The sequence below is a fragment of the Rhinolophus ferrumequinum genome, chromosome 7 (assembly GCF_004115265.2).
Source record: "Rhinolophus ferrumequinum isolate MPI-CBG mRhiFer1 chromosome 7, mRhiFer1_v1.p, whole genome shotgun sequence".
NCBI lineage: Eukaryota > Metazoa > Chordata > Mammalia > Chiroptera > Rhinolophidae > Rhinolophus > Rhinolophus ferrumequinum.
In genome coordinates, this window is record NC_046290.1 from 44,757,704 (window position 1) to 44,781,959 (window position 24,256).

Below are 24,256 nucleotides of genomic sequence, written 5' to 3' on the forward strand. Positions count from 1 at the left end.
AAGCTGGGGACAAAGTGTAATTATCCCAAGTCATAAATCTAATACTTGGGTCAGTAGTCAATGGAGATCATCTAGATCCAGAGCAAGGACTCAACCTTCACACTATATTACCTTGACTAAATTATGAGCCTTGGTATTGTTTTTGCCTTCTTCAACATACCTCTGAAAATCAGGATCTCGACTCAAACATCAAATGGTCTAGCACAAAACCTTGGAATTATGCTTTCCAACTCCCCAACCCATATCCAGTCTGTCAGCAAATCCTATTGGCTAGAAGCCAAAACTGGTACCCCCTAATAAAACCCTCTTGATTACTGCCATAATTCTTTAAGTGGCTTTCTTGCTTTTCCTCGCCTCCCCCCTACCCCCAAGTCTATGGTATAGTCAGTCTCTCACAACAGCCAGAGTTAACATTTTAAAACATGATATCATATATCATTTGCTCAAAATTCTGCAGTGGCTTTTCAGTGATGTCTTCCTTGGCTCACCCTATTTAAAACTGCAAACCCTAGTATCTTCTCTTCCCCTGCTTTATTATCTCTATAGCACGTATCGCTATGATCATAACATTTTACTTATTTGTTATGTACTCTTGTTTGAATGCAGGAATCTCTTTTTTCCTGCTGATTTCTCAGTATACAACAAAGTGGCACATAGTAAGCAATCAATAAATACTGAATAAATGAATTGTGTTTGATTTGGATGCAAATCTTATGAGAATCAAAATTTGAGAACTGATCACTGTTAACACTTAATAAGCACTTACTATATATCCAAACTCTGCATGTCTCATTTAAGCCTCACAACAGCCTATGATGTATGTGGTCTATTATTATTTCCACGTTACAGAGTAAAAAACTGATGACCAGAAGTCTGTTCCACAGCACAAAACTCTAAAGTTGACTTGGATTTTGTTTGCCTAGGCGTGCTTTTTCATAAAGAGACTAGACTAAGAGACTAGACTAAGTAAGAATGCCTCTTGAGCAGCTCTTAACAACTGGGCGCGCTCTAAGTAACCTGAGATTGCCGGGCTAGGCGTCCATAGTAACGGTGCGACAGAACCCTTTAGCGTGAACCAGACAGAGAAATCAGGTGGACCAACCCTATCATACTCATACATACCTATCAAATCCCGAACTCAGAACATCATAGAACGCTGACCGGTCCCCGGTAGTGAAGAAAATACATAAGTTAAAACGGTAAAAAAGTGACACAGGTTAACCACCATCGAAAACTCCCCACTTCCGGTACCAACGGGCGATCACGTGACAGGGCGGGGAGCGGCGCGGAAAAGCCAACGATCCCTGCCTTCCATTGGGTGGGCTCGGGCGGGACTTATTTAATAGCAGCCACGCCTATCCCGGAAGTGGGGGCGGAGCTAACAAAGCGTCGGAGCCTAGTGAACGGAAGTGACTGTTGGAGGCTTTAAGGTAGCTTTAAATTCCTGCTGTTTTGGGCGCTCGCCCTTTTCAGCTGGAGTCGGGATTCGCGTGACAGATGGCTGTGGACGTGAAGTCGCGAGCAAAGCGTTACGAAAAATTGGACTTCCTCGGGGAGGGCCAGGTGAGGCTATCGGGGACTCGGCGGTGCTGAGCGGAGACCACGGAGCCGCCTCACACCTTCACAGGTTTTCTCTGGCCTGGCTACTCGTTCTCTTTGGCCAAGGCTGCCCAGAGGCAGCTGTTGCCCCTCCATACCCTGGAGATGAGCCCTGAGCGGCCTTCTCCTTTCTGAATGATAGAGAGGAACGGGACGTGGACAGAACAACTGCCTGTACGTTTCAAGCCGCCGAAAGTCCGCTGCAAGAACCCTGGGTTCTTTGCTTCCCAAAATCTAAAGTAAAAAGGCAAACACGAAAAATTGCCACAAACTTACGTTATTTCTCTTTTTTCTCCAGTTTGCCACGGTTTACAAGGCCAGAGACAAGAACACCAACCAAATAGTCGCCATTAAGAAAGTGAGTTACAGGGTTTGGTTTTTTTTATTTGAGTCTCTTAAGAAGTAGATGTGTGCGCTGGTGGATGGCCGTTTTACTAATCTTGACCATGTTCTACTAATGAATTACTTATGTCATTTTCATAGGAAGAATAATTTATTAGTGTCCTGTGTTCCAAAATGGAGCTCGAATTGAACTATTCTTTTCTATTAATTGAAATGAAAAGGAAACAGTATGTTATGTTTGCTTTATTCGACTCAGTCTTTGGCAAAGGGGATGAGTACTGCCAATCTGCTGGGTCCTCAAACTATTTAATATCATGATCTTCCCTATTTCTGCCTCACCTGCATCCACTCTATGTATCTGTCATATCTGTATTTTCTGTGTACAGATTTATCATGAAAGGCTTTCACCAACATGAACAACATTGATGTGCATGCATTTTTAAAAATGATTTAAGTAGCTTTTTTATTTGCATTCATTCAAGAAACTTAGGCCGTATTTAGCTAACTTTATGTGCCAGGCACTTTCACCTACATTTTTTCATTTAACCCTCAAAACAGCCTTGCGGAAATAGGTAAAGTAAATGTCTCTGTTTTACACTTCAGGTACCTGAGGCTGAGAGAGGACTGTGTTTCCCCGAAAATAAGACCTAGCCGGACCATCAGCTCTACCGCGTCTTTTGGAGCAAAAATTAATGTAAGACCCAGTATTATGTTATATTGTATTATATTATACCCGGTCTTATACCGGGTCTTATATTAATTTTTGCTCACAAAGACTCATTAGAGCTGAAGGTCTTATTTTCGGGAAAAAACGGTAGGTGACTTTCAAGATGATACAGATGGTTAGTAATTGTTAAAGCTAGGATTTAAGTCCTGCTGCCAGGTTGATTGCCCTTTCCCATACTACAAAAATCAATAACCCGGGCCAGCCCGGTGGCTCAGGCGGTTGGAACTCTGTGCTCCTAAAGCCAAAGGCTGCCGGTTCGATTCCCACATGGGCCAGTGGGCTCTCAACCACAAGGTTGCCAGTTCAACTGCTGGACTCCCACAGGGGATGGTGGTCTCTGCCCCCTGCAACTAACTACAGCAACTGGACCTGGTGCTGAACTTCGCCCTCTACAACTAAGATTGAAAGGACAATAACTTGACTTGGAGAAAGTCCTGGAAGTACACAATGTTCCCCAATAAAGTCCTGTTCCCCTTCCCCAATAAAATCTTAAAAAAAAAAAAAAAAAAAAAATCAATAACCCTCTCAAGGAAAGGCTGTTTTTCTCACATCTCAAGGCCTATTGGTGAAGTAGGGGACTTCCACCTTTGTATTGCTACTTTGTTCCTGTTGCTACTTTGAATCTGTTTCTTCTTCAAAATCCCTAACTCCTTTGAAGCATATCTACCTCATTCATTTAACACTAATACCCTCTCTTCCTTGGCACAATTATTCCTGCCATTATCATCTTCTTTACTTTTCCTGACTTACCTCGTTTTCCATTTTATGTTCTGTAACCCAGCACTATAGCTACTCCTTTGTAAAACCCTTAATTCTCCCCACAGTTTTTATTTCTCTCTTTTTTAAATCTCCCAACCCTTTCTAAAGTTATCTTTTCAGTTCTATTCCCGGTAGGCTGTATTCTAGCCAACTGACCTTTTTGTTTCTTGAACACTTTAAATTCATTCCAATTCCAGGATCATTGCATTTGCTCTGCCTTCTGGCTAATACATTTTTCCTCTAAAACTTGGCATGGCTGATTCCTTATTTAGATTTCACTCAAATATCTCCTCCACCTAGAAGCTTTTGCTGCTCACTCTAGCTAAAAGAGGCATGCCTCCATCCTTCCCTAGGGTTCTTTGCCATATTTCTCTATCTTCATAGCATTTATCAAAATCTGAAATCCTCTTATTTATACATTTATTGTTTGTTTACTTCCATTCGAATTATCTTTAGAACTATGGCTAGTACATTTGTAGACACTCATTAGAAATGTATTGACTTCACTGAAGGATATAATCTTTTCAAACTGTTGGCATATTGAGTTTTACCAGTTGTCTCAAAGTCCTAGTGGGTTTTGTTTGCTTGCTTGCTTGCTTTAAACATAAATTAGGATAGAATCCATCCTGTTTCTCTGGACTAGACTTTTACTCCTTGAAGGTGACTCAGTGAAACCCAAGATTCCTGATTGAATGTATGGTTTTGATTTAATATGTAGCCCCGGCACTCTATTCGGTTTCTTCATAGCATGTCCTGTAAGCCGTAGCCCTTTCCCTTACTAGTCATTAACCCCCTGAGGCAGCCAGAAATAGTAGGCATACCTTGACTAAAAATCACAAGGTATGGGTTTCTGTTGAGTTAAAGATAATATCGACTTAAGTTATGTTTCAGCTTCTGAGAGCCCTAAAGGTTTGGAACAACCCCCTGGCTACTTTTCTGTGAAACTAGACAGAGATGCCAGAGCATATATATAATGAGGAAGCAGAGAGACATCAGAGCTGTCCTCAAGACTTGAAGAAATGATTTCTTACCTTACCTCACCTCTTACCAGTCAGCTTTCAACATGACTCTGAACCCCTAACCCAGTGTCTTGTGATTTTGCCCTATATAGTCTGTAACCTGCACACCATCAGGGTTTTTGAGCATTAGCTTCCTAATCTCCTGGGTGGTGCCATTCATAATAAAATAGCCAGTCTTTCTCCACTGCAGTTCTCTGTGTTTAGTGTTTTGTCCACCTGATGCTAGCAGAGCCAGCTTTTTCTGTTCGATAACAATAGTGCAATCGCCTTTTACGTTTAATTTTTATTTCAAATAATACATCTTTTTGGTTTGAAAAGGCAATTAGTAGGGCAAGGCTTTTTAACATGCCTGACTCCTACCCCTAGTTTTCACTCTTCAGAGCAATCACTTTCAACTCTTACAACTGTTTCCTCCAATATGTACTTCATTTTCTTTAAATAATATGGTTATATCATTTCTTGAGTGGTTTTGAACATGTAATTCAAAAACTTAAGGGGCAAGGAGTGGTAGGTGCTTGATCGTTGTATGGCATTTGCCTTTCTGATTCATAATTCCCACTCTTCCTGCCTACTAACTACATTAGTTGTTACATGTTTTTGCTGTAGCTAGGTTTTTGAAGTATGTGTGTGCATGTTTTTATACATATGCATTAAATCTAAATAATTTAACACATTTTTAATGTGTTTGTTTTATTTTCCTCTACCAGATCAAACTTGGACATAGATCAGAAGCTAAAGATGGTAAGTATTTCGTATTATTTGACAGAACAGGAAAGGTTTTTATTCCCACTGAGGAAATAAGCAAAGTATTAATTGGTTTTAACAATGGTCCTGGATAGAGTTATTGCAGGGTCCCAGAAGAATAAAGATAGATTCAGGATAGAGACAGGATATTTGTGATTTCTACCATTTGGGTATAGAGAAGAAGGTTCAGATCACCTTAGTAAATGGAGGGCAGCAAGGTTATTAGTGGCTTGTCTTGCTGTCTTCATTATTGTTTCAGGTGTTATAAGCCATTGTTTCTTTTTTTTCTGAGCTAATTATTTTGAAAATTCAGCATACACCTTAATGGAAGTACACAAAGCTCCCTGTGAAATAGATATATGGAGGAAAAAATTTCTTTATCCCTCTTCCAGAGCCTTGTTTGCTAGAGTGCTAAGTCCTGTTTAGACATCAAGAAATGGGTCCTATAAAAAGGACCCATCGTCTGTGTAACTAGTACCAGATGTTATTTTTAATTTTGAGTTCTATCCTTTGCATTGAGAAAGATACTATCTTATCACTAGTCTGCTGTTAGCATAAAGAATCTACTGCCAGTATTCATAGGGCAAGAGAAGGGAATCTATTGACTTCGTGTCTATATGCTGTACACTTATACATATTATTCAAGCAGTGTTTAGATCTGATGTGCTACAAGTAAAGTGAATACTTTTTTCAGCATTTATCGTAGTCTATGGAAGCTATTTTAAAAATAAAGCAATATGAAAGAAAAACAGATGTCATTAAATTTGTCAAAATAGCCCTTACTTTTCTATAGAATATTCATTGCTATTTCCTGAGAGACTAACCTTTCCCAAAAAAATGTCTGTGATTGATTTGAGATTTGAGAATTAATTTTCACTTTTTGCTTTGTCTTTTTATGTAGGTATAAACAGAACAGCCTTAAGAGAGATAAAATTATTACAGGAGCTAAGTCATCCAAATATAATTGGTGTGAGTATGATGTAAGTTGTTTCTGGGATTTGGGACCCTGCCTTTTTTGAATGTGGTATGTTGACCGAAGCCTCAACAAAATGAATTGTTCTAGGCAAGCCTTGTAAAAAAGATCAAAAGTTAATCAGGCTGAAATGTATTTTCTGCCCAAATTGTTCCTGTAGACAGTGTCTTTAAAACCATGTAACTGATAAAATAAACGTTGGCATACAGGCTAACTTTGTCAGAAGTCACTTTGAAGCCTAGAGAGCTCTAGCATGTGTAAGACCTTGATCTAGTTCCCTCACAGTTCTGTGCCATAGTCCCTACCTTATAGGGTTGTTGGGAGACTAGCTAATTGAATACATGTAAAGTACCTGGAATAGTGCCTGGCTTAGAGAATGCACTCATTCAATGAATGATAGCTGCCACTGTGATTTATAGGATTTTCTTAAGTCGGAATTATTCTGAATTGGTGACTAGGGTGAGGTTTTCATAAGTCATTTCTTAATTATAACTCCCAGAATTTGGGGGGAGAAGGTAAGTATTTAGTGATTTTTAAAAAATAATCAAGTTTAGTATTTTCGTACCTCAAAGTGCTAATTCCTACCCAAAAAATACTTAAACTTTACAGGGAATTATCAACTCCAAATGCTTGTTTAAATTTTTAAAAATTGTTGGAATAATACTGTCAAGTATTTAACAGAGAATCACATTTTTATTTATTTATTTTTTTCAATTTTGCTTTGCAGCTCCTTGATGCTTTTGGACATAAATCTAACATTAGCCTTGTCTTTGATTTTATGGAAACTGATCTAGAGGTAAAATTAAGATTCCTAGAGGAATTTCTTTTCTATGTTCATCAAAAGAGAACTTAAATATTTATTTTCTACTTATGAAGATGCTAGTGGTCAAAAAAATGCTTAATTTTGTTGAAAACTGGATATACGCTTAAATCCAGAATCTTCTGAATCATTAAGCCATGTTCCCAGTGTTAAATACAAAGATTTAGATTTCATTAACATTTATCTACCAACTTACCCTGTACTTTACATCTAAAGAAATGACTGTTAGGCTTTTGAAAATTTAGAGTTTCTTTCCATATCACAGAATCTCAACTTTTTGAAAGCCAAGTTACTTTTTGAGAAAAATAAGATCTTATGATTTTCATTAATATTAATTGAAACTCAAAAACTGACAGTGGAACAACTGGAATTCTCATACACTGCTGGTGAGAATGGTACAGCCACTTTGGAAAATAGTTTGGCAGTTTTCTTACACAGTAAAATATACATTTAAGGTATGATGTAGCAATACTAGTGCTAGGTATTTATCAAAGAGAAATAATAACATACCTACACAGAAATCAGTTGGTACACAGATGTTTAGTTTTATTCATAATCGCCCAAAGTGGAAGCATTGCAAATATCTTTCATCCAGTAAAAATATAAACAAACTGTGGTATATTCACACAACAGAATACTATTCAGGAATAAAAAGAAATGAACTACTAATATATGCAATAGTATAGATGAATCTCAAATACATTATACTAAATAAAAGAAGCCAGGATCAAAAGGATGTATGATTGCATTTATATGATATTCTGGAAAAGGTAAAACTAAAAGGACAGAAATCAGATCCATGGTTGTTGGGATTGGAAGTACAAGAAAGGATTGAGTACAGAGGGGCCTGAGGGAATTTGGGGGGGTTATAAAACTAAATCTTGATTATGCTGGTGGTTACACAACTGGATGTTTGTTAAAATTCATGGAACTGTACAAAGGGTACATTTGATCTGATTTTTAAAAACAGAAAATGGGAACTTTTAGCTCATATAACTGATAAGTCTAGGAATAAACTGGCTCTTGCACTTGAACTCGCTCTATTTTTTTCCTCTGCTTTCATTCATGGGCATAATTTCTCAATATAGTGGCCAAGGTACTTCCAGGCTTATATCCTGAGGGTTTAATAATCCCTGAGGAAAGAAAGTTCTTTGTTCTTTTTGATTTTATCACAAGTACTTGGCCTGGTTGATTGGCTGGGCTTGGATCATATCCATTCCTGAACCAATCTGGACAGCAGGCTACAGTGGTGATTGACTATGCTTGGGTCAGTCATGTGCTTACCTCTGGAGTGGTCAGTCTAGTTTTAACCATGTGGATTGAGCTAAGAATGGTCGTTTCCCGAAGGTATGTTGAATGCTGTTATCAGAAGGGGCATCCTGGGGCAAGTGAGAAGACAGCAGTAATAGACAAAGCACTGCTTTCTTTCCAAAGCAAAGCTACTTTCCCTATTCGCATGACTGGAAATTCTGACATGCTTCCTAAGGAGTTAGGCAACCTCTCTTAAGATTTTCCTGTATGAATAAATTTATTTTATGTCTGTAAATTGTTTTATATGGTGGCATTTATTTGGAATAATAAAGTTAGTGGTATATTGTATACCTGCTTTACAGGTTATAATAAAGGATAATAGTCTTGTGCTGACACCGTCACACATCAAAGCCTACATGTTGATGACTCTTCAAGGGTTAGAATATTTACATCAACATTGGATTCTACATAGGGTAAGCTTTTTAACCAAGTGTGATTGCTTCTTTATGTTGTCAAGTTTTATGTAGTTTATTACATAAATGGTCTGAATATGTAAATTGTTAAATAAAGATACAGCTGGACTATTTTATCCCACCTTTTCCCTTTTTGTGTTCCCTTCAGTTGTTCCACGAGGTGGTGTTCTAAGGATTCTAAATTACTACGTGAAATTTAGAAATGAAAGAGACCCAGTCCTTAATATTTTTCATAGATGTAGAACTAAATTGCTAAGTGACCTGACCAAGGTTATATATAATTTCAAGATCAGTAGCTGATAACTAACAGTATTAGAACCTGAATCTTTTGGCTTTAAGTTTATTATTCTTTGTGCTATACAGTTGTTATAGGGGGAAAAAAAATACAGAGAGTCTTGATTAAATTATACAATGCTAAAATACCAAAGGAATGTTGAGTGTTATTATCATCAGAAGGGGGCATCCTTCTTTTGCCTTTTAGAAAAATAATATTCCTAGTAGTCTAAAATTCTATGAAGTAATGAAGTAAAATTTCTGAAATGGATGAGTCATTGTTCTGAACATTCAGCTGTTGGAACAGTCTGAGAATTTAGATAGACAGATGATCTTAGGTACCCCATTTAAGTCAATAGTTAAGAATATGTAATTTATAGTTAGTAATTCTCATACCTTAAATTTGGAATCCTTTTTTGGTTATTGCTAATATCTTCTTAGCGTAGATTTTGATGATATGTTCCTCATCCTTTCTAAATGTACAATGTTTTTATTTACTAAAGTTCATATATATGTATTGTTATTAAATTAATGGCAGCAACTATTTACCGAGTTCTTACTATGAGCCAGTCATTACACCATAGTCTCTTCATAGAAAATTTAATCCTCACAGCAGCCCTGTAAAGTAGGTAAATTGAAATCTAGTGAAATTAGATAACTTGATCCAAGGTCTCACTAGACAATATGACCAATCTTGTTTGCTTTGATAGGATTTTTACATCGATGAAAAAAATATTGATTGTTGTTTAATTTGGGGTATAACCATGTTTTACTAAGTTTAAAGTTAAGCCAACTAAATGTATTGTTATAGTAGTCTCTCCCACACTGCTTACTTGTTTGTTTAAAACCTCCATGATACAGGATCTAAAACCAAACAACTTGTTGCTAGATGAAAATGGAGTTCTTAAGCTGGCAGATTTTGGCCTGGCCAAATCATTTGGGAGCCCCAATAGAGCTTATACACATCAGGTTGTAACAAGGTAAGAAACCCTTAAATAACTGCAAGCTTATATTTTACAGTGTATTAATCACAAATGAGCATCATTTGGCTTCTCTTGGCAGATTTCAGAAATTGTTGGTGTTTTGTTAAAAATACAGCCCTTTTTATGTTGTGCATATCTTACCACAATGAAAAAAAATACAGCCCTTCTTTCAAACAGAGTTGAATTAACTCAGTCCTCAAACATTTACCTAGTAACTTTTGGGACTAATTTATTCTTTTACATTTTAGTTAGGTAGGTTGGAACTTCCGTGGCTATTTTACATAATCACTTAATTTGGAGGGGCTATGTGTATTTTGTTGGTCAGTCCTGATTCCATATTTTATACCATTCAGTGTGAATGAAAATTCTCTGAAACAAAGCAGTGCATTATTAATATTTGTATTTTTAATATCATTATTATACTTGTATTTTCTGTTTACACTTTTTATGTATAAAAATTAAACATCACATTAAGTAGCTAGGGACAGTAGATATTATAAATCTTATCAAGATGGTATTTTTTTAATTTCCAAGACTCTTTTAAGGATCTGAGACTATCTTTTTTGTTCTATCCCTTTAAATGACTTTGTCACCTTCCAAAGAGATCTCATTGTCAGTCACCTGCACCCTGAGTAAGAAGTAAGGGATATAAATAGTTATTCATGTAATTGCTGCAAAGATTAAGCCCATCATTCAGGAACTCAGGAAAACAGGGACCCATGTGGAAGAGCACTGCATACAGTGCTTTTCATCTACCAATTTCTCATATTTTCTCTTCATGCCAATCAAATGCTACTAATAGGTTGAGTTAAAATGAGGACTGAGAATGGATGTGTTAGTGATGTGGATATCATTATTAACCTTGACAAGAGCAATTTTGGTGGAATGGTAGGATGAAAGCTTGACTGAAAAGAGTGAGAGGATGAAAGAAGAGTTGAAGACAGTAAGGACAACTCTTCAGACTAACCAGAGAATGAGGAGTTGGCTGTTAGGGGAGGTAGGGTCTAAAGACGTTTTTGTTGTTTGTTTCTTTGGTTTTTAGTTTCATTTTTAAGGCCAGAGAAATAATAGTATGTTTGTACATTGGTGGTAATAGTTTAGTAAAGAACAAAAAAGTTAATATAAAAGAAAGAGGAAAGACTTGCAGAAGCAGTATCCTTGAAAATAGGCAAGTGAGCATGGTAATTATGTCTCAAGGATTTTTAAGTGTCCAAGTTGGGGGACTGGCTTTTTAAAACAGTCAAGGATAGTTCATCTTTAGTTCAGATGGGAAGGCAGATTGTGTGAGTACAACTGACTGTAGGTGAGTCTGCAGAAAATTTTTTTTATGTCTTATATTTTTTTTAGTAAAGTAGGAAGCAAGGTCATCAGCTGAGAAGAAAGATGGTGCTGAGCGTTTCAGGAGAAAGAAAGTGTTAATGATCTAAAAAAGTGTGAGGGAATGGACCAAGGATGTATGTTATGTCCTGTCAGCAACACGGAACTACTTGGTTTTACAGCCAATTTTTCTTAATTTATCCATAAAAGTGAATTTCATCAGTAAGATGATGTTTCGCTGAAGAGTTTTCCTTAAGAAATACTTTAATAATTCCATGTAAAATGACAATATTTCTTTGTTCTTCAGGTGGTACCGGGCCCCTGAGTTACTATTTGGAGCTAGAATGTATGGTGTAGGTGTGGACATGTGGGCTGTTGGCTGTATATTAGCAGAGTTGCTTCTAAGGGTAAGTCTTGAATTGCTGTGTATACCTCACTATTCTTATAGTTATTTTTTAAAATAATTTGTGTAACAGTTATCTTCCCAGGGAGGAACACCATTCTTAACAACAAAAAGCCCAATTAAAACAGACCAATTAAAAGAAAAAACCGGGCTGGCCCAGTGGCTCTGGTGCTTGGAGCTCCTTGCTCCTAACTCCGAGATTGCCGGCTCGATTCCCACATGGGCCAGTGAGCTGCGCCCTCTACAGCTAAGGTTGTGAACAACAGCTCTCCCGGGAGCTGGGCTGCCGTGCTGTGAGCTGCTGTGAACAGCCGAACAACGGCTTGAACCGTAATGCAAACTTTTTATTAATGCTAATGTGAGATGGAAACACCTCCTATTTAGGACAACAAAGGTTTTATTATTGATCATTTCTGTGTTCTGAAATAACTATAATAAAACCCTCATTGGGTTATACTATGGTGGTAATATCTCTACAATAACTAAATATGTTTGGATGAACTTTTGTACTTTAACTATAAAGTTTAGGTTAGCCCGTCTGATTGATGAAGGGTAAGGAATATTGGGGAATCCTTCTGAAGCTGAGTTTTTTTCCCCTACATTCCAGATTCTAGCCTCTCCTCAAGCCATGTGTATTTAGAGAAATGTGAACCTAAGACACAAAAATGTTATTTATTTCCTTGAACACAGAAAATACCTTCTTAAACATCTTTTTTAATTTAGTGTAAGTTCTACACATCATTTTGATAAACTCATCCCTCTGGGTGCTTATGGAAGAAACCCTCACATTTAGACTTGAATAGTAATCCCTGTGTTAGTATTGGGTCCTATGAATCAGCTGGCATGGCAATTCTGCTACTCAAGAACGCAGAGTTTACCACAAGTTCACATTTGAGAATCTGTACTAGTATGTGGATGTTACATGAGTATTGTACAGTTGTCGTAACTAAATATGTATAACCCACTAACCCATATCTTATACGTAACAGATGAAAATCAGTTAAGATCATTAGCTGTTAAGAATGAGGTTGTAGAAGAGCTACCATATGAGTGTTTACATGTTATGCATATTGTTAAATTTAGTTATTCAAATTACTAACTGGAAATTAGAAATAGTTATTCATCTCTAGGGAAAAAAACAATAGTCTATCTTGGGTTACATACTAGACCCAGTACCTGCTTATACGTATCAGTGGATTTCATAGTAGTTATTGCATTGATATTTAACACAATGAAGACATTTTCAAATAAAGCAATAATTATGTCTCAAAGATTTTTAAGATGGCAGGACAAAAATCTCTCCCCCTCAGAAATTGCCTCTTAAAAAAAAAAAACAGCACAAATGCAATCTTTGTAACTAGGAGATGCCTATAACATTCTGTCAGAAGATACGAAGCCAGAAATGAAGAAGGCTAAAAGTGTACAGAAAAGAATGCCAACTAGAGGCAAATTTGGTTTGGCATAATTTCTTGTCAGCTTACTAATTTTTAACTTGTAATTATTTATCCTCTTTTAAAGTTTTCCAGTATACCTCTTCAAAGAAAGCATTTGCTAATAAATTGTTTAAGATTGATATAGATGTATTTTACCTCCCATCTTTTGACCTGCCCTTTTGCTAAAATAGTTTTCCTCCATCTTAGACTTTTCCTCTGGCTAACTCTTCTTTATCCTTCAGCTTTCACTGCTTCCTCTAAGGAGCCTTCTCTGACCTGTGTGGAGTGGGTTTGGTGCTGTTTCTGTGTGAGCTAGGATCCCGTACTCTCACTGAATGCATCATTGTGTAAAAGCCATTGTATCACCATTGTTCACGTCTACCCCAGGGGGAAAGTGGGGACTGTCTTGTTCCCTCGTTTGAATGCCTAGGGCTTAGCACAGTGCCTATTACATGGTAAGTATTTATTAAAGATTTGGGGAGTGAATAAAATGGGCAGTGTGGTGCTGTTTACTAGGTTAGCAATGGCAGGATCTAATGCCACATCCAGTATACCTCAGATTACATTTTAATTTTTATTACAGTTTAGTTTTTCTTATTAAATTTATAGGTTTATTTGCATAACAACTATCACAAACCACCTTGAAATATCTGCCTCTCACTTTCTTTCAGGTTCCTTTTCTGCCAGGAGATTCAGACCTTGATCAGCTAACAAGAATATTTGAAACTTTGGGCACACCAACTGAGGAACAGTGGCCTGTATGCCTTTATACATTTTCTTTGAAATTTAGTTAGGATTCTATATAGTGTTGTCATGTGAATTTACTTAAAGAAATGTATGCATTATCTTAATTTACTAGTAATACAAACTCATTACAAAACTTATACAAAGTGAAAGTTAAAACTGTGATATACCATCCAGCTTCCTATGTATATATAGCTCTTCCTTCATCCCAGTAATTCTCAACCCTCATAATAGGGTGAATTACTTTTAATTTGGTATAAAGCTATGAGAATATACACACAAACACATACATACATAGAGAGGCATTTTCTGTCTCATTCTTTAACAAAAATGGGATCCACCATATAATTTTTTTGGCAACCAAAATACTCTCTTTACTCAATATTTATTACTGACCTTTTCCTTTTTGACAGCTGCATATTTCATTTTCATGTTAGTTTATCAACATAGTCTTGATGGATGGGTTTAGGTTTATTTATAGAATTTTCATTAACACAATTAAGATAGTTCAGTATTATTTTTTCACCCATTGTGTACAAAAAAAGAAATAGTAAGTCTGTGGTAAAATTTACAATTTCAGTTGCTAAATTTTATATATATGTTTAGTAAAATATTCTCACTTGTTTATGCATAAATTAAAATTTAGACCTTTTTATTTTCCTTCTTGTCTCCTGGGGCATAAGTAAGTACTAGAAAAGAGAAATTTTAATCAGATTTTTTACCTTCTGGTTAAAACTGCAGAGAAATTATCTGAAGCTGAAATTCAGTATAAGGAGTTTCTTATGTGCTATTACTTCCTCAACTTTCTAACTGAAAGTTTGGTATATGTTCTAACTGTAAAACATGCCCTAACAGCTATCATTTGTTGATATCATTTATTGATAGCTGTCACCCTTTTTGAGTTTATTTTGTATGAGATGTAAGACTTAGGTCAGGGCTCTTTTTGTTGCTTGTGTGTGTCCAGTTACTCTAGTACCAATTGTTGGAAAGACTGTCTTTCAGTGAATACTTTGCACCTCTGTCAAAAATCAGTTGGGCATATTTGTGTAGATCAGTTTCTGGGTTCTCTCTCATGTACCATTGATCTATATCTATCCGTCTGCCAATACCATAGTTTAGTCAGGCAGACTAATTCCTCTCACTTTTGTTCTTTTTCAGAGTTGTTTTAGCTATTTTAGTTCCTTTGCCTTCTGTATAAATTTTAGAATAATCTGTGTATAATAGTTTTGTCAGAATTTTGATAAGAATTGCATTAAAACTGTTTATAAATTAGAGGAGAAATGACATCTTTACAGTGGCGAATCTTCCAACCCGTGAACATGATAGGATAGCTCTCACCATTTATTTAGAACTTTATTTCATCAGTGTTATGTAGCTTTCAGCATATGAGTCCTACACATGCTCTGTTAGATTTTCATCTAAGTGTTTCATTGTTTTTGAGTGATTCTAAATGGCATTTTTAAAATTTCAGTATCTACATGTTCATTGCTAACATATAGAACTACAATTGATTTTTGTATGTTAATTTTATGTCTTGCAACCTTGCTTTACTTACTAATTCTAGCAGTTTTCAAATGGATTTCTTGGGATTTTCTACATAGACCATTATATCTATATGACAGTTTTATTTCTTCATTTGAGATCTATATGCCTTTCAACCCTTTACTTAAGTTTGAATTATAAAAATGTTTTTACAGGACATGTGTAGTCTTCCAGATTTCGTGACATTTAAGAGTTTTCCTGGAATCCCATTACAACACATCTTCATTGCAGCAGGAGATGACTTGCTAGCTCTTATCCAAGGCTTATTCTTATTTAATCCGTGTACTCGAATTACAGCCTCACAGGTATTTTAACATATCTTTCTTATATTAGAAAATACGAGGATAATCTTAACTGTAGCATTGATAAAATAAAAATAGAATTTCATAAGATTTTCTAACATTCTTTAAATACTGAAAGATGTGTTTTTGTTTTGTTTTAAGGAATAACAATTTTTCTCTCCAAGCTATAACCACTATTTAGACCGGTGTTAAATTACATCATGCACACACAACTACAGGAGACATTACTCATGCTTAGGAACATATACATGCATATCAATTTCATAATTAATTGGCTTTTAAGTAGTCAATTTAGATAAGAAAACATAACAAGGTTTGTATATGTTAAGACACTGGTATATTTCAATTAAACAGTTATAATTTAAATCTTGTGCTAAGCCAAAAGTGTTTTGTTTTGTTTCCCATAAAATACAATCCAGATGTGTGCTCTGGTCATTGTCAGTCAGAAGTGATAATGGAGACAAAATGGTATAGTCTGATACAATTGTGTGCTTACAAGAGATTGAAAGATATTCTAAATAGAACAACACTGAAACTGACAGTTGTTTAAGGGAAATAACAATCAAACTCAAAAATTTGGAAGATCCAGAGTATCTGCTTTTATAAAGAAGGGAGAAATGTTATCGAAGACAAAAATATAAGCCCTATAGATTTGGGGGTGGAAAAAAAACATTTTCTTTGTTTCAAAAACGGGCACACACACAATAAAGGGTCGAGTCACAAACACCTAAAATTGGGACAAAGATATGTAAAAATGCAACACAGTGCAATGATCTGGTTTCAGAAAGATTGATTAAAATAAAAAGGCAAGTTTTCGGACCTAACAAAATATGTTAATGCACAATATATCAAGGATACAAAGTGGATTTTTTTTCACTTAAGTTTATTATAGATCACTGTTTAATGCATTTACTTCTATAAGCCTCTTTTTAGCAGTACATGCTGTATTACTACATACCTGCTAGACATTTTACCATTAGAATTACTCCTCTAATTTCAGACAAGTAACTTGTTACCATTTCACCCATACAAACCGTGTTTCCCCGAAAATAAGACCTAGCCGGACAATCAGCTCTATTGCATCTTTTGGAGCAAAAATTAATCTTATTTTACTATAATCTGATCTTATTTTACTGTAATATAAGACCTGGTCTTATATAACATAATATAGTATAGTGTAATGTATTGTAATATATATAATAATGGGTCTTATATTAATTTTTGTTCCAAAAGATACATTAGAGCTGATTGTCCAGCTAGGTCTTATTTTCGGGAAACACAGTATATACATATTATCTCCATCGTAAGAAACTTGGGACCAGGTCAAATTATCCAGAAAGTTGTTTTCATTAATAGAACTCAAAACTTACAGAGAGATAGTAGTTGTGATAACTGATTTGGGTTGTATTTTGATAGAATGAATTAAAAATGGGTTTTGGTTCTCAAAGTTGGAATGAGACTCTTAGATCTCTATGTAGTTCGGAATCAGCTTAATTTAGTTAGTGAACTGCTATGATTGGGAAGTAATACTTTACAAATGAAACTCTTGAAGTAAGGAATCTCTAAATCATTACTTCAAATAATATGTTAGGGGGGAAATGCTTGAAGAGTATATGGACTTCTTTTTGTTCCTAAGAGGATTATCCAAAAGGAAATACCTTAAATTATTGTGGCTATTAAACAGCACTATGCTGCAAGTAAAGTATGAATTTGATGAATTTGTCATTTAGAATAAAACTGGCATTTTTATTGGAATTTTTGGACTGAAGTAAACTAAGAATCTTATAGATCATTGAACTGATAGTGAATAGAAATAACCTTGGGCCATTCCTTCCAAGTAAAGTTTCTATCAATTTGCAGTGGATTATTGGATTTTAATCTCATTTACAACCTGTTGTATCTTTTTAAAAGCTTTATTTGTAATGATTTATATTTACATGATTTGGAATTAGAATACATATAGATATTGTGACAAATAAACTTGGAAATTCTTTTTAAGCAATTTTCTCATTTTTTGAACTATAGAGCCCATAATATATAGAGAGCTGAATTATACAATATTTTACTAAGGACATTTCATATTATAGATTAATTGTGGAAAAATTAGGAGGTAGTGTCTTTCTTATATTAGGTTGGAATTATCAGTCAATCGTAAGATGCTAGATATTTATTTGTAGTAATTTGCATGTCCAAATACTTGAAATTAATTTTGTTTTGGGAGCAGGGGTATTCATATAGTATTTTTAATGTTCCCAATAATTTTGGAGGTTAGATTTTCTTAAACACAGTTCAGATATTCACTTAGCTTACTTTCTTTGGTATCTTTCCTTTTAAAGGCTTTGAAAACTAAGTATTTCAGTAATCGGCCAGGGCCAACACCTGGATGTCAGCTGCCAAGACCAAACTGTCCAGTGGAAACTTTAAAGGAGCAGACAAATCCATCTCTGGCGACAAAACGGAAGAGAACAGAGGCCTTGGAACAAGGTAAGACTCTGATTTTTATAGAAAGTGAAGTGAATTCAGAAAACTCCAAATGGCTCATAAGTGGCTAGTGACTGAAGGACAGCTAAGAAATGTAGCTACTTACTTTTTATAAATTTAAATTATATAAAGTAGATAGAATGTGATGTTCTAATTTTAGCTTTATTTGCTCCCATTGAGAATACTTACATCATGCTCTTTAAAAGGACGAGGGCACTTTTGAGTATACCTCAGAGTTACTACAATTGTCAGTGTGTACCTTATTCTCCTCATAAATTCCTATTGGAATTTCCTATGCTTCATAAATTCCTATGCTTAATGTTTACCGAGTGCTATTGGAAAATCAAAATAAGTAAAGTAAATGTAATTGGAATGATTAAAATTGGTTAAAATTGCCATAGATTAAATATGAACAACCTGATTTTTTTTTTGTTTTCTCACCCAGGAGGATTACCCAAGAAGCTAATTTTTTAGTAATAGATAACACTGGACAGTACTGTACTACTGAAGGAAATAGTCAAAAAGGCAAATATTGAAAAAATAGTAAACATTAAGTAAATGCTGTAGAAGGAATTTGTAAATATTCTACACATGTAAAATATATAAAACTGAGTTATTTTTATTAAATGTATTTTAAAACAAACTTAATTCTGACTTTTCTGATTAAAGTGTAAAAGTAAGATAAGGTCGATTCTCTGAAATATAGAATTGAGACTGCATTAAGGAAATCTTAATAAAAATAATTACCAGTTATTTTCATGATCTGGCCCATAGAGCATCACAAATTTGTAGTAGCAGGGGTAGTATTTAAAAACAGAAAAATAGTAGTAGTAATGTAGCAAATACGTACTACCCAGACTTAACAAATATTAATATACTAAATAGAAAAAAAAACTTACAGATAAAATTGGGGTCTTTGTCATTCCATCCTGTTTCTTCCATTTCACCCTCCTCAACGGGGAATGACTCTCAGGAAATGAGTGTGTCTTCCATTGGTTTTATACTATTTTATTAGAGTGCATATAGTAATACACAGCATTGTTTTGGGTCTCAACATTTTATGAGTGATAGATTATACGTCTCATACTGCAATATTTTTTACTCAAAACTTTTAAATTCCTTCCATGTTAATATATATGAATCTAGTTTGTTTTAACTGCCATATAATACCGTGTGTGTGTGTGTGTGTGTGTGTGTAAAGAGACTGTATATAACACTACTTACCCATGCTCTATTTATGAACTGTTATTTTTTTCCTTTGCTGTGTAAAATTTACCATAAATGTAGCAGCTTAACCCAAATTTATTAGCTCACAGTTCTATAGGTCAGTTATCTGGCGTTGCTCAACTATATTTTTTGCATGGTCCGAAATCAAGCTGTCAGACTGGGCTCTTATCTTGGGCTCTAGGGAAGAATCTGCTTTCAAGCTTATGCCGTTTTAATGCACGCGCCTCCTGTCCTTCTAGCTGTCAGCCAGGAGTCTCTCTCTCAAGGCAGTCCACGTGCCTTGTCACGTGGCACTCTCCATCTTCAAGCCAACCACAGTGCCTAAAATCTGTCTGGCTTCCTCATCTACTACCAAGAGAGAAATCTCTGCTTTTTAAAAAACAATGGGGGCTCATCTGATTGGGTTATCTAGATATTAAGGTCAATTCACTTGGACTTGACATACATTTTAAAAATCTCTGGATGGCAGGCAGTACCTAGATCATCCCTAGATGAGAATCTTGAGGGCCATCTTTAGAATTCTACCACATGGACATTTAGGTTATTTTCATTCTTTCACAGTTATTAATAAAGGAATATTTATATGCATATGCATTTTTAATTAGTGTTGATGTTGCCATATTTCTCCAAAGTAGTTGTATTAATTTATACTCCAGTAGCTGTTCAATAGTTCTTAAAAACAAAGAAGCCCCTTACCCTACAGCATATACAGAAATTAACTCAAAGTGGATCAAAGACCTGAAACTATCAAAACTTTTAGAGGAAAACCTTCATGACGTTAGATTTGACAAGGACTTCCTGGATATGAACCCAAAAGCACAGGCAACAAAAGCAAAAAATAGATAAATGGGACTACATCATAATTAAAAACTTGTGTGCATCAAAGGACATAATCAACAGAGTGTAAAGGCGACCTTTGGAATGGGAAAGAATATTTGCAAATGATATATCAGATAAGTGGTTAATATCCAGAATATATAAAGAACTCTCATAGCTCAGCGATTTTAAAAAATCCAATTTAAAAAATGGGCAAAGGACTTGAATAGACATTTCACCAAAAGTGATATGGAAATGGCAAATACATGAAAAAGATGCTGAATGTTAGTAATCACTGGGGAAATGTAAGGCAAAACCACGGTGAGATATCACCTCATACCTATTAGGGCTACTATAAAAAAACGTGTTGGCAAGGATGTGGAGAAATTGGGACCCTTGTACACTGTTGGCGAGAATGTAAAATGGTACAGCCCATATGGAAACCTATGCTTCCTCACGTAATTAAAAATATAATTATCATATCCAGCAATTTCACTTAAGAATATATACTCAAAAAAATTGAATACAGGGTCTCAAATATATACATTCATCAACACTGTATGTAAGTATGTTTCACATCATCCCTAGAACTCACATAATCTTTGTAATCTTTCACAAATATCTCATAATTTGTTTCATTGATTTCTACTGTGGCTGAATATATCTTCATGTTTGCTAACCACATGTAATCTGTCTTTTATGAACTATTGATTCAGATTCTCTGTCCATCTGTCAGAATATTACAAATTTTATCAATTTATATGAGTTTGTTTTATATATACGCATACACACACACATTAAAAAGAACCTTTCCAGTTTTTTTAATTTGATTTCTTACACTTCCAATTTTGGTATTGTTAAATAATCCCTTTTATTTTATATGAAATTATTATATATACTAGATCTGTGTATGGTCTTTATTTTATTCCATTGCCCTGCTGATAATGACACTACTTTAAATAATGTAGCTTATGTTATTATCAGGACAGTACATTTTAATATCTGGTAACAATACTTTTCCTTTCTCCTTTTTACAAAATGTATTTGCTAAGTTTTCAGCTTTTATTAATTATTGTTTACTAATGCCAGCTAAATGCTCTCCTTTTAACACAACTATAAATGGTCTATGTTATTACCTTATGACCCTATTATGTATTTAAGTAGTAGTATTCAGTGTAACCATATATCTTTTTCAATTCACTAGAGATCATACTTAGATGTTTTATTATAATTGCTCACAAAGCAATGCATTTCCTTTGACATAATTGTAATGCTATTAATATAGCAATATTCCCAAAAGGTATTAAAGATTATTACTTATGTAATATTTATAGAAAAAGAAAATAAAATGGCCTAAAACTCAGCATCAAAACCAAGAAGTTAAATCAGAATGGTCTATGTACCAGCATTCTGTGTAGATTTGGCTATAAAATGTCACCAGTCTGACAATAAAAGAAGCTATGAAGGTAACTAGCTATGACTTTGAATATACTTCTGCCAGAGTCCCACCATAGTAACTTCTTGTTGAAGTTAACTTAAGGAAATTATTTTTAAACTGTTATGTGGAAAATGAAAAATCCTGAGAAACACAAATAAAACAAGATAAATAGATGTATTTCAAAAATTAACCCCTAGGCATTGTTATTTCTTAAAGCCTTAATTTACATTATATTGTCACTTGAGCTAATGAGAAATCACTATTTGTTTTTAAGATGTTGGTAAATACTGAAAATTCCATAAAATACAGTAATATAATTTATAAATAGAATACATCAACAGAGAATACTAATAAATTTCTCGTAGAAAGCATTTGAGTATTTAAGCTGTCTCCTAAAATTTAGAAATATCCAGAAAACACAACTTCTGAAGATGTAGCAACATTTATACAATCCTTTTTCAAAGTCTCTTGATATAAACAGCTCTCAGTTCAAATTTCAACTGGTTTGTCTTCAAAACATGATATTTGATGGCAAAGAAAGGGACCTTTTCAGAGTTCTTGTGTAGTTTTGATCTGTATGAAGGTGCTGGATTGAACAAATGCAGCCCACAGAATTAAAAATTTCAGCACTTGAATGTATAGGATCACGCAAAGCAGAGAATTCTGAAGTTTTCTGCCAGGTATTTTTTAATGTAAAATTGTCTTTCATAGGATTTTTTTCTTTATTTTCTTTTGAGTCTTTGTCTTCCAATGCCCTAGCAAGCATGTAACTAACTTTTCTCTGATGAGCCAAAGCTTCTTCTTTATCATTCAGCTGCACGCACAAAAATTAAAAATGTACCAGTTAGTCAATAGATCACAGAATACAGAGCTATAGTCAGGAGTATTTTATCAGAATGTTCAATATTCAATCTGTCGTCAGTCAATATGAATAAATTAATTAGGTGTCCACTGATACCAAGCATGATTCTACATGTTATTGAGTATTTTTTAAAAGGAAGGACAGAAAACATTCCTTCTGTTGAAAATTTTGTTGTCATCTGAAGAGAAGGGAAAAAATGTTGTGTGTGTATATGTACATAAAATCAACATGTACTTATCTCTGTAAAAGAATGTTGAAGTTATATATGGTTTATATATTTATATGCAATCAAATAACTTTTAACACTCTTCTATAGATAAGTATGTTCATATATCAGTCTCTTTAGTCATCTATGAAATGGGGATAACAGGACAGATTTCAGGCTTGTAATGATTCAAGGACATAATGTTTGAGGAAGTGCCTTGAGTACATAAAAAAAAAATCCTGAATAAACAGAAGGTCTTGTCAGATGACAGAGATACTGGGAGTTAATTACAGGGAACCCCCTCTTTTCAGAGGTGGAGCTTTAAACTTGCACAGGAAGAACATGCAGAGAGTTTAAGGAGATGAAGATTATGACTGGAAGAGGGAAAAAGGCATAAAAGGCAAATGTAGAGTGGAGCTGAGTTACTAGGAAGCAAAAAGATGAGTGTAACCACAACCTCTAACAAAGCAAAGATACCAACCAGATCTATTAGCATCTTAAAGGCTTCCTGAGGATTATCCTGATCTTCAGTCCTCTTAGAACTGTTTTCTGAAGGAAGCATATCCAATAGTTTCCTCCCTAAGGTCTTCTTAGTCTTCTGTGATAGTGATCCTAAAATTGAACGTGAAAATCCAACTGAAGCATAAAAAGACACTCCTGATGTAGTACTTCCAGGAAGAGGAAAGTATGAACCAAGGCTAATGCTTTCCTAAATCAGTCGGTTGTCCTCAGGAGACCTCCAGCACAAGTGAGGTAGGCAGTACAGTGCAGCTGGAAAAGCACAGCCTTAGAGCCGGGATGGTGAACGCTGGAGAGGGCCACAGTATGAGAAGCAGCAATGCCCTGCCACTGGGGCACAGCACTCCTCAGCTCCCAACCATGGCTGCCCCACAGGGGAGAATGCAGCCCCTGCTAGCAGATTGCAGTCTTCCAGAGGAGCCAGAGGTCCAGATCTGTATGTGCTATCTCCCAATTTTAAATGTCAAGCCACTTACCCACAATATTTGAGAATACTGCAGGCCACAGGTGGCCTCCGAACCATGCAAACTGCTTTAGAGCCAGAAAGACCTGGACTTGAATCCTTACTTTGCCACTAACTGCATGACCTTGGAAAAGTTCTCTGAGCTTCATTTCCTCACCTCTAGAATGAGAATAGTAGTACCTATGGCTCAGGGTTGCCGTGCCATTAAATAATAGAGCACAGGCTGGGAGAGGGGAGTGGGCAGTTAGTGTTCAGTGGGTACAGAGTTTCAGTTTGGGAAGATGAAAAAGTTCTGGAGATGGATGGTGGCGATGGTTACAAAACAATGTCAATATACTTAAAAATGGTTAAAGTGGTAATTTTATGTATATTTTACCAACACCCCTCCCCCCAAAAAAAAGCACAGTTGTGAAAAGCACCTAGCCCAGGTACTGACATAATGTTTGAAAGTCCACATCATGAAATACTAATACACTAATATTGTTCTTCATCCATAGAAAGGATGGAATTTATAGTAGAAGGTACAAAACGTGTAGATTTA

At 35.2% G+C, this 24,256-nt stretch overlaps 2 protein-coding genes across 8 annotated transcripts in view; one reads left to right on the forward strand and one right to left on the reverse strand.

The window, feature by feature from the left end:
- Positions 1 to 1,354: 1,354 nt before the first annotated feature.
- On the forward strand, positions 1,355 to 18,951 carry CDK7 (cyclin dependent kinase 7). Of its 4 annotated transcripts, none has more exons than XM_033110122.1 (12): positions 1,355 to 1,430; positions 1,898 to 1,957; positions 5,154 to 5,187; positions 6,092 to 6,159; positions 6,891 to 6,959; positions 8,597 to 8,707; positions 9,842 to 9,960; positions 11,588 to 11,687; positions 13,788 to 13,874; positions 15,558 to 15,707; positions 18,041 to 18,188; positions 18,631 to 18,951. In XM_033110122.1, the coding sequence occupies exons 5-12, from the start codon at positions 6,942 to 6,944 to the stop codon at positions 18,657 to 18,659; spliced, it is 762 nt and encodes a 253-aa protein (XP_032966013.1). In that variant the 5' UTR covers positions 1,355 to 1,430; positions 1,898 to 1,957; positions 5,154 to 5,187; positions 6,092 to 6,159; positions 6,891 to 6,941; the 3' UTR covers positions 18,660 to 18,951. The 4 variants fall into 4 exon arrangements, with proteins under 4 accessions (XP_032966013.1, XP_032966011.1, XP_032966014.1 ...); XM_033110120.1 differs by having other exon boundaries at positions 1,381 to 1,563; positions 18,631 to 18,941; XM_033110123.1 differs by having other exon boundaries at positions 1,414 to 1,430; positions 6,092 to 6,170; positions 18,631 to 18,824.
- Positions 18,952 to 19,376: 425 nt separating this feature from the next.
- Positions 19,377 to 24,256, reverse strand: part of CCDC125 (coiled-coil domain containing 125) — a 28,868-nt gene continuing 23,988 nt past the window's right edge. For all 4 annotated transcript variants that reach the window (XM_033110116.1, XM_033110118.1, XM_033110119.1 and 1 more), the window contains exons 11-12: positions 23,215 to 23,345; positions 19,377 to 22,480 (exon numbers count right to left, since the gene is read on the reverse strand). In XM_033110116.1, the coding sequence (XP_032966007.1) occupies positions 22,178 to 22,480; positions 23,215 to 23,345 (434 nt within the window). In that variant the 3' untranslated portion in view covers positions 19,377 to 22,177. The remainder of the gene's footprint in view (positions 22,481 to 23,214; positions 23,346 to 24,256) is intronic.